The sequence below is a fragment of the Prionailurus bengalensis genome, chromosome A1, assembly GCF_016509475.1.
Source record: "Prionailurus bengalensis isolate Pbe53 chromosome A1, Fcat_Pben_1.1_paternal_pri, whole genome shotgun sequence".
NCBI lineage: Eukaryota > Metazoa > Chordata > Mammalia > Carnivora > Felidae > Prionailurus > Prionailurus bengalensis.
Genome location: NC_057343.1, coordinates 199,122,131 through 199,132,969, shown reverse-complemented (window position 1 = coordinate 199,132,969; position 10,839 = coordinate 199,122,131). Strand labels below are relative to the sequence as shown.

At 48.4% G+C, this 10,839-nt stretch overlaps 1 protein-coding gene across 1 annotated transcript in view; it reads right to left on the bottom strand.

Moving 5' to 3' along the window:
- Positions 1–5,101: 5,101 nt before the first annotated feature.
- Positions 5,102–10,839, bottom strand: part of HTR4 (5-hydroxytryptamine receptor 4) — a 159,012-nt gene continuing 153,274 nt past the window's right edge. Inside the window, exon 6 of the mRNA XM_043598388.1 lies at positions 5,102–6,588. Coding sequence (XP_043454323.1) covers positions 6,501–6,588 — 88 coding nt within the window. The 3' untranslated portion in view covers positions 5,102–6,500. The remainder of the gene's footprint in view (positions 6,589–10,839) is intronic.

The window sequence follows — 10,839 nt, the reverse complement described above, 5'->3', positions numbered from 1 at the left end:
TGTCACCAGCTTGTGGTGCAGTGTCTTGGCACAGCTTTAAAAGGCTTTAAGAAACGTTTCTTGGACGGATGACTGCATTAATGTCGGTGTTCGAGACCATTGTGTCTCTCCTCCAGTGCGGCCGGATGCAGGCCCTAATGGTCTCTGTAAATCACAGCTGGCACACAGCTCTTACGGGGACTTCACCGGGGGATCCAAGGATGTGGATGCAAATTCTAACCCCCTCAAATGACCGCCAAGTGACCTGGAGATGGTCACAGCCTCTACCCTGGAGCCTCGGATAAACGCGCCCACCCCCAGGGCACCTGTGAAGGTGCAGCGAGAGCCTCCAGAAACCGCAAAGTGTGAGGCAAGTGGACATAGTATCGCTTCCACTGTAATTCCCTTTATTATGAAAGGGGTTCTTTTTTTAGTGATCTTCACCTTCTGTTCCTTCGACCATATTCCAGAGTGATAGGAAACAGAACTGGTGAGGCCATTAAGGAAATACTGGTCCTATGAAAGCATTTTTAAGAGCATTTACCAAGGGCTTTCCATGCATCCTCATTCTGACTTTCAGTGTGGCTGATCATTATGTCTCCTGCTTTACTGTTGGGGAAATTAGGGTTTAGCGGGTTAAATATCTTGCTCAAAGGCACGCGTCTAGGAAGTGGTGAAAGCAGGATGCTGTCAGTCTGCCTCCAAAGTCTGTGCAACTTGGGCAGAGTGTCTCAGTCCCTGGAAGGGAGGCTTGGCTAAAGCCCAGTCAGGGGCTGGCCGCCTCCCGAAGGCAAGCTGCCCCTTAAACTTGAACCCATTCCGGCTGACCTTCATATGGTTAGCACAGTCCCAGGAAAACAGAGGCTGCTGATTTTGATGCGGGCCTCAGGTGCCCCACCCAGACACGGGATACGGCCAGACGGTGACGGAATCAACACCGCAGGCCGTGTGGCATCCGTATGGCACGCACACAGCAACTAAAAAGAACCAAGAATCACATGTGTTGATGTGAAACGACGCTTCCGGTGTCCCGAAAGAAAAGCGGAGTTGCAGATCATGATACACAAGCATTATTTATGTTTAAGAACAAAACAAGACCATAGATTTTTATCTGTACATTTATACATATGTGGATACACAGGACACGTCCGTGAGTTACAGAAGCCAGATAGAAGAGCGGTTACTTCTTGGGAGGGGAGGGGGATTGAGCTGGAGTCCAGGGGCATTTTGCTGTATCTGTAGTTAGAACTCCTTATAATGGGAGTGGACTGCATAAATACATTATGTGTGTAACCCATCATTTATGTTGTCTAAAAATATATAATTTGTATATTTAGACACACACGTGAAGAAGGGGAGGAAGAAAGCACTCTTTTAGAATGGAGTGGTCCAAAGTGTTTCAGCCCTGACTCCTGTGTCCTTGGGCAAAACACCTTCCCTGACAGTCGGTTTCCTTTTCTATAAAATGCTGTCAGTAATCCCTCCCCGCTGGTTGCTGTGAGAGGCCCAGGGACCTCGCTGGGAAAATGCCGAGAAACTTGTAAAGTGCCTGCAGTGGTGAGCTCTGGGGACAGAGGAGCCTGTCCAGATAGCGTTCCAGGCTCCAACTACAGATTTGGCAAAGTCAAGCTGCCTTCCGCCGGAGCCACGCCTGGAGGGTCTGAGGTACAAAAGCCAAATGCTCTCTTTGGCTCACTTACCTCGTTCTCAGGGCCCGCTGCTGGCTTTTCCGTAGCCCGGGCGGCAGGGGAGTTACCGCAAAGAGGGGGAGAGATCAGCGCAGGAGGGCCTTTCCTCCCCGACCAGCGGTCTGCCAGATCCCTCCCAGGTTTAAAGACAGAAATTGAGGTTCAGAGAGTGAAAGGGAACCAAAGAAGACACCAGAGCGAGTGCCAGGCAGGGCGGCACACAGGAACAGTAAGTCCCGATGCCTCTCCAGGCCCCAGGCTGAGGCTCAAAGGAACTTCCCATCAACAGGAAGGCAGGGGCCGCCCTTGCTTGCTCACTCCTCTTCCAGCATCCGGCCGGCAGGGGACAGTGGAGTGAGTTCACCCCGGTAAGGGACGAAGGGCCCGTGTTTGGGACTGCGGGCTCACCATCACGCAGCCTGGTGGGGCGCTCCCCAGACGCACATTTTCGGCCCGGGCTATTCACCAGACCTCAGCTGAGGTCGCTCTGCTGCAAAGCCGGAGAATTTTGGGTACTTCTTGAAAGGATTTTATGAGGATTGAGATAATCCCCATAAAGCACTTAACACAGAGCCTAGCAGAAAGGAGCTCAGTAAATGTTAGCTTCTCTTATTGCTACATTATTATTATTTTCTGGGGTGAGCTAAAAAGAGGGGAAGGGAAAGGAGAAACTGAATCACATATAATAGCCATTAAAAGTATCGTCAGTTTCATGGGGCGCCTGGGTGGATCCGTCGGTTAAGCGTCCCATTCTTGGTTTTGGCTCAGGTCACGGTCTCATGGTTTCGCGAGTTCAAGCCCTGTGTTGGGCTCTGCGTTGGCAGCATAGAGCCTGCTTGAGATTCTCTATCTCCCTCTCTCTCTGCCCCTCGCCCACACTCTCACTCTCTCTCTCTCTCTCCCTCTCTCTCAAAATACATAAACTTAATAAAAAAATTTTTTTAATATCATCAGTTTCACTTCTATGGTTCCAAAAGGTATCAAATGCCACTCGTGATTAGCGACATCCACTGGTAAAGTTTGGAAGTTGCCCTCTGGGGACTTCTCTCACAGTCCTTTCCAGCTGCAAGAGTCCCTGGTGAGGTGGGCCCACCCACCCTCCAGTGCTCAGTCAGGTCCTTTCAAACAAGGAAAGCACTTGGCTTAAGTTAGAACTTAAAACTTTGCTTTGTTTTCATTTCTCTATCTCTATGCCTGCTTTCTACTTATGGCAAGTCATACTGGTTTTCTAGTCTGGGACTGATACGTTTCTTCTGAAATGAGTTTATCTAAGTGAACACTTGAACTGACTTAAAGGAAAATATTAAGCAAATCGCAGCACAGGCAGGACGCATATTTGAAGAGAATCCTAACAGTGGCCCTTGGATGACCCGTGTTGGAACGCTCCCAACAATCCTAGTGGGTCTGAGAGTTTCGCCATTTTGTGGATGAGACCAGTGAGGCAAGAGCTGGTTAAAGCCCAAAGCAGCACGCTGTCCCAAACCCAGGCCTTGAAATCCATCCCTGATTTGTTTAAATTTAAGCCAGATACTTGGCCTCAGTTTTCTAGACTGAATGGAAAAGAGATTGCAGAGCGTGGCTAGAAAAGGTAAATGCATTCATGAGTCCTTTCCCCCCAAACCTAGCTGTTACAAGGAAGGACACTGACCAAAGTAGAGTAATAAACAGAAAGTCAGCACTGATCTCTCCCCATAGAGAGGCACAACAACACAGCACCAAGAAGACGTTACTTTTGTTCTTACTCCAAGACGACATGAAAGGCAATTTAGTTATAGCCCCTCCCGGAGGCCCTCCCTCACCCACCCTATGCCCACCCCTCATTTCCCAGGCCGACAGCAACTGGCTCCCGGACACAGCAAATGAGCAGCCAGTGGAAATGTTGGTAAGATGGGAAGGGGAGATCTCAGAAAGAATGGGTTTTTCTACAAATACTACTTGGGGGCCAGTTGAAGAAGTTGGTTTTGATCTCTTTTGCTTTCCAGCTGCTGACCATGAGCTGGAAGGGGAGCCCCGGGGCTTCTACCTGGACAGTCCTGTGAGCTGGAGAGTCAAGTTGAGAAGAAGTGCAGGTAAAGCCCCTTTATCTCAGGCACGGGGTAGTCTGGTTACAATGGCCGTCCCCACCGTAACTGTCCAGACCAAACTGGCAGATGTGGCCATGGGTGTATGCCCTTCTCCCCAGAAGCATCTCTTGACACTTCAAGTTTCCTGGAAGAAGGTGGTCTTCTCAGAGAAGACAGCAGAGTACGTCTCCTCCTGCCTTGGACAGGCTCTACGTCTCCTTCTCAGTCTTCCATAAACATGCTTTATTACCTGGATTCCCAAAAGCCAGACATTTAAATAATGCCAGGCTAGCAGCTGTCCAGACAGAACACATCTGTCCCTGTCCTGTAAACCTCCAATGTGGCTGTTGGGTGCATTGCCCACATCATCCCAGCCTTGGTCCAAAGACATAGCAAAGTTGGCTTATGAGGCCTCCTCTGCAAAGGAGATTATCTTTTTGACAATGGCAAGGGCTTCTATTTCCTCAACCATTATTTTTTTTTTTAACTGGTCTGGGGTGCTTATGACCTCTACAGACTGAGACACCTGTCATGGGTTGACCCACAAAAGCGTATCCAGAAGGTCCAAAAGATAATGGCCTGATGATATAAGATTTCATTTTCCCGCATATGATGTAATCTGAAGATCCCTGTCAAATCCAAGTTACCATTTAATATGGTAGACCTAACGGCAAGAAATAATATTTTACACAAGCAGACAAGCTTGTGAAGCTCTTGGGAAAAGAAGCATTTCACAGGGAAGAAATCCTACCGTATTTATGCATGTGCGTATGCATATATGTATTAAATAGTAGATACTATCAACTTCGGGGGCATTAAACAAAGCTTACCAGCTGCCTCAAAGCACTAAGCCTATCCCTCCTCACGATGATCTCTTAGTCTTTCCCTAAGAAGTTCTTTGTGCTTTGAGATCAGAGACCTCATTCAGAGAGCGTCTGAAGCCCTCTGGACCCCCGAATTCACTCGGCTCTGCCTTTTCATTGAAAAAGTACAGAAAGAATACGCCATTGCAAGGAGGTCTGTTAGTCCTCTCTGGGAGGGTCCCGTACGTGGGGTGACCAGCCAGCCTACTTTACCTGGAACTGAGGGATCTCCCGGGATATGGGACTTGCAGTACAAAAGCCAGGTGTCTAACCATCCTTCCCACCGTATCTGGGCCCAAAGAAAAGAGGAATATCAGGTATGTTCTGCTTTCATGGATAAAATAGGTGATAAGGAGGCAATTGTGGGATCACTTAGGAAGGAAAGTAGGGTCAACAGACCAAGCACAAGGGCAAGGAGAACTGGTGAGGCTAGAAACTTCGGGCACATCTTTATCTTGTAAACTCCCTCCCGCCACCCCCACCCCCACCGCTGCCACCCCCACCCGCATTGCCTCTTCCTGGGCTGGGTCCCTAAGGACCGGCAGCGGATCCTTTCAATAGAATTGTTATCAGCAGTCAAAAGAAAGGCAACTGGAAAAAAATTTGCCCTCCAGAGTCTCAATCTGGGGGGATAATTCACCCCAAGATAAAATGATTTGCTGGTAGCCTTGACATCAGGGTCATCATCTCTTTAGGAGCTTGGAGGAAGTGAGACACTGAAAAAGATGTAGAAAAATGTAGTCCCAGCAGCCTCCCAGGCAGGGGGGTCAGTGAGTTTTCCCAAGAAAGTAAGCTGGTCTGTGATTATGTCTTGGCCCAAAGCGCCCAGCCCGAGACCAAGCACTGCCTCAGCACAGGGTCTTGAACGCCCCTAACAGGTGTCTTATTGGAGCAACTTTGTTTCCTTGCAAAATCTGAGTTGTAAGACCATCCTCAATCGGCATTCTTGGTAAAGATGCAGTCCTTTTCCCCATTGTCATGGAAGGAAAGTGAATCAAGATTCATTCCACATGACCTCAAAGCCAGTATGCCAATGAGAAAATGTCATCTTGAAGCACACATATAAATTAGACCAGCTGTAAAGATGCCTTTGGGTAATGGATCCAAAATCAACACCTGAGCAGTTTCCAAATCTCTCCCCAAGAAAAAAGTAAAGAGGAATGTGCATGTCTCCCAACCAGAAAACATTGATGTTTCAATTGTCAGCACTTGAAACAGTGCTTCCAGACAGGCATCTTGGCATTGATACCAACTTGGCTTCATTACAAAAGCCTTGATTAATTCACCCACCAAAGCATGTCCAGAAGATGGTCACAGCGGAGAAGAAATTGGGAGCTGCTTAGCTTAGAGAGAAGACTTGAAAGGGTGGGTGGATGGCAGATCAGTATCTTCCAATATCCAAGGGCTCTCGAGGGGAACAGGGAGCTAAACCGCATGGGCCCAGACGGAAGATAGAGCAGAGACAAGATTGCATTCCAACAAAGGGGAAAACTTTCTTATAATTAAAACTTCCCTGTAATAGAAGGAACTGCATTAGGAGGTAGTGAGCTCCCATCCCTGAAGGTGTGCAAGCAGAGTTCTGACCAACGTCCAGGGATACTATGGATGATGCTACTCCTGTGTTGGATTGGAGGCCAGATCTGATGATGCCTGCTGGCAGAGGCTACTCTTGTGTTGGACTGGAGGCTGCATCTGAGGATGCCTGAAGTCCCTTCTCAGCTCTGAGATTCTCCATACTCTGGCTTTGGGGCCTGTCCAACACTGTGCTCCATGTACCTTCCCTGGGCCCTCAGCCCTACTGCTTCGTGCCTCACTGGTGGTGATGAGGGTCAGGAGAGATGCCAGGGCGTCCTGTTCATGCAGACACGAATGGGAATGAATGGCTTAGTCATGAGCCACGTTCTCAATCAGAAGCATGATTCCAAGGATTCTGGGTCATTGTGTATGGGCAATTTCTCAAGTTCCTGGTGGTGTCCGCTGTGCAGAACTGTGTACCTAGGGAGGAAGGAAGGAAAGCATGAGAATTCAACAGGCATCCTTCAAAGGCACCAAAGAGAGTACTCTCACCACTGAGACTCCCTTTCTACTGCACGGTTCTGAGAGCATGGTGAGGTAGGGCTGGGCATGGGGGTACTTCAGTAGGCGGGAAGTCCAAAGAACTTCATCCAAAAGTGAGGAACTGGAGGCCTGGAGGAAATGACAGGCCCAGGATTACCTAAAGAGTGAGTGGCAGGTCTTGGACTGGAACCCAGTTTTCCTTCCTCCCAACGAAGCCTAAGTCTCTTGTTACTCATCAAAATGGACTCTGTGTGAATACGCCAAGTTTCCTCCACGAGGAAGGGTTCTGGATTAGAAGTATCAAAGCGCTGAGATTTGTAAACCACTCAGTCTGAAAGACACTATACCCGTTATTGTTTCTTTGATTCCTTTTGGTGACCTTTGGAAGAGTCAATCGGCTGATGAATCAAACAGCAGGCTGACTCTAAGCATCACGGTGAAATTTACACTGCCGTATCACAAAATTGCACACATCTGTTAATTGCCTTTAAATCAATCTCAATTGCAAGTGGGTCATATCATCAGTAACCCAGATCCCAGCCTCTGGCAGTTATTCTTATGAAATTTCCAGAGAGTTTCGGAGCACTACCACCACTTGCTTCCCTAAGGCCAACGTTAAGCCTATTCAGGGGGACAAATAAACACACCGGTCAGTCATTTGGCATATGCTGATGATCAACGTGGTGGTGGCTTCTGATGAATTGCATTAATTCTGAGTTTGCCTTGAATCGTAATAAATTGAGGCTGACCTGCACGGATGGACTGGTACCGTACTAAACCCTCTCCATGCATTACCTTATTCAATCTTCACAACAGAAGATAGTATTGCACTCGTTTTTTGGTTGAGCAAATGACACAGAGATCCAGTGACTTGCCCAAGAGAATAAAGGTAACATGTGAAGAGAAAGTCAATCAAATTTCTGTCTGATGCCAACCCCCACGTTCTCACACAGCCCGTGGACCAGGTATGAATTTAGAATAGTGGGTCCCCACCGGGACAATTTGGAGCCATTTTTCGTTATCATGGCTGGGGCACCTAGTAGGTAGAGACCGAGGTGCTGCTACACGTTGTGCAACCCATAGCACAGTGTCCCGCAGCAGTTACCTGGCCCCAAATGTCAACAGTGCCAAGACTGAGAAACCCTGATCTAGAAGAAAAAGTCCTCTTAGCTGGCTAAAAAGCACATGTTAGCGGAGGGACACAGACAAGGTGAAAGCATGAGTCCGAGATCTCACAGAATTGTCCACTGTGGCTGCTGCTGGTCTTGAAAGCGAGTGGAGGGGATGCGGCTTGAAAACCACAAGCACCTGCTAGAGGAGTGTGGAGAAGAACAAAGTGGAAAAGACTACAGAAAGGAAGATCGTGCAGTCTTAATGAGGGTGAGCAGGGAAGGTCCTGGAGAGAGGTATGTGACTAGAGACTTCAGGGAAGTTAGTGTTCCAGCTACTGAGTCATTAATGCTCAGCCTAGAAACCACTCCTCTATGCTTGGCTTGGGAAGAATGCTGCAAACCGAGAATCAGTTTCCTACGCTGGCTCCAATCAGGCTTCTCCAGCAGGGGGCGCTGCAGGAGGGTGGGGGCTGGAAACAAGGAAAAGGGCCGCCACCCCTCCTGTGGCCACCATCCCGTTTCTCAGCCTTTCCAACTCCTGCATAACCGGCTTTGCGTCAGCGCCCGCAGAGACATGAGCCCCAGCAGGCCGGCGTCTCCTCCTTGGAGGTCGGTCTACATCTCTGTTCTGTGAGGTCCCTCCTCTGCGTTCCTATGTTTTGTGTGTTTGTTTGTTGGTTGCCTTGTTCTCTCAGCCCTAGAAGTTGCTTCGGACAGAGCTCACATCAGTGAGGAAGATGTGCACCAAGCACCATTTTCTATAATCACACGCATTGTTCCATTTGTATCCTTCGCTCTTCACAGCCCCGAGCGGTACCCGCTGTCCTCAAGCCCATTTTATGGATGAGACAACTGAGACTCAGAGAAGGTAAGCAATTGATACGAGGCCCCCAGGGTCCGCGAGGCCCACACTCTTCACCTGAAAACACACTCCTGAACCCCTGCCCTATTTGCGGCCAATGGGTCGCTTTCACAGGCGATCCATGGCACCTCCTCCTACACCACGTTCACATGAAGAAAGTGTCCTGGTTGAAAAGCCAAACTGATACATCTGACCGTGTTAGCAAACGTGCTTTCAGGGAACACAGGCACGCGTCTGCAGCAGCCTTTCACACACCTCTCCTCAGTGTCTGTGTCTCAGGAATGACCAGAAAAGAGGTGTGGAACTGGAGTGGATACTCTGAGCGGAGACTCCCTTTATCCGGAGCATAGCTGGAAGCCAGCAGCTTGTATCAGACATGGGAGGAGGCAGAAGGGCACGCTCTCTCGTTACAACACATGGTGGGGGGTATCGTTTACCATGCTATGGTGGCTGGTACACACAGGATGGAGGAACTGGTCTGAGATCTCAGTGGCAGGACTCTAGGAGAGGCACTGGGTCTCCAGTGGAGTCTGGCCTGCAGAGGTTGGGTGTGCATTCCTGGGCTTAGGTATGGATCTTCACCTCGGTGTTTTTCACTTTCCTAGTAAATAGCAGGTATTTAAGCAGATCTGGGTTCACCTGAATGGCCACCTTATAAACTCACACCGCTTTGTGAATTCAGGTCATTTATTATCAGGTCCACCCAGATGTCACGGTGACAGGGGCCAACTTTATACAGTGTTTCTGAGGAGGACGCATGAGCTCCCAGCAGTCTATAAGCACCTTCAGGGGGATCGACACATCCTCGACTTGAGGAATACTGGGGAAAAGGAAACACACGATACCGCAGACAAACAGAACAGCGTTCAAACCCTGACTCTACCATCGACTGGTTCTGTGACCCGGTCACTTAGATCAATTCCATCTACTCCACAGCTTCTTTGTGGTAATAACATCAACATCTATAACGGTCTTAGCAAAGGGCTCTACCCACAGAAGATCCACTGTTAAGGAAACCGAGGCTCAGAAACCCAGGGCCAGAGAAGTAGTTACGTACGGAATGGTTAAGAATACAGACTCTTAATGCCTGGCTAAATCCTGGCTCTGACACTCACTAATTCTGTGAATTACTGCAAATGTTCTGGGTTGTTGCTTGAGATGAGATAACGGACACAAAATGCTTATTAGAACGGTGACAGTCAAGTAATAAGCACTTTATAAATGTTTATTAGTACTGTTGCTACTTGATGTTGGACGTAGAACTTGAACCCAGTACTGGGTTGCCAATTCGGTGCAGAAATCCATCCTTTAGTAATTGATCAGACATTTGTTCACTTAGCAACTGATCACGGGGCTGAAAGAAACCTTCATGAAGACTTTATATTAGCTTCCTAGTGCTTTTGTACAAATTACCACCAACCATTACCACGCATCTGTCAGAGTGGCAAATGTCTGTCAGTTCTGTTTGCTGTAAGATCTTACTCGCCATTTTTGCAGCTGTGCTGATGGAAAGCAAACCCCCGAGGTGTGGGGGTACCTGGGCAGTTTCAAGTCCAGATGAAAAAACTCACTGCCGTTTCCCAAGCAACAGCAAGGCAGGAGGCAGCTCCCTTCAAGCTGGGTTGCTTCCCCCCTTAGCATTAATTTACTCAAACATGATGGGAGCCACATTAGGTTTGGTAATTACCTGAGTCTACAATTCATTCACTGAGCAATTAGCCTCACACTTAGAGCAGCCTGGATGCAATAATTAGCCGCATAATAATAGCCCCCTCTGCCCGCCCAGCCTGGCAGTATAAGGAAATGATTAGACTTTATTACACATTACCCCAGCCCTCCCCCACAAGGCAGTGCTCAGATGGGGTGCCTGCAAGATGTTTTAATTATTAAAATATAAGGTACATGGGTTTCAAGATATTCAACTTTAAAGCAGAATGTCCCAAAGGCTGGAGCCCCATCACCTGGGAACAAAGACCTCATATTTGGTGTTTTCTTAATGTTGGGAGGAATGAGACCTTCAAATCGTAGGCATTTATTCATTCATCTACTTACTTATTTTTTTAAATTTATTTTGAGAGAGAGAGAGAGAGAGGCAGAAGCAGGACTCACCCGAACCAGGGCTCGAGCTCACCTGAAGCAGAACTCGAACTCACGAACCATGATTTCGTGACCTGAGCCGAAGTCAGATGCTCAATCGACTGAGCCGCCCAGGCA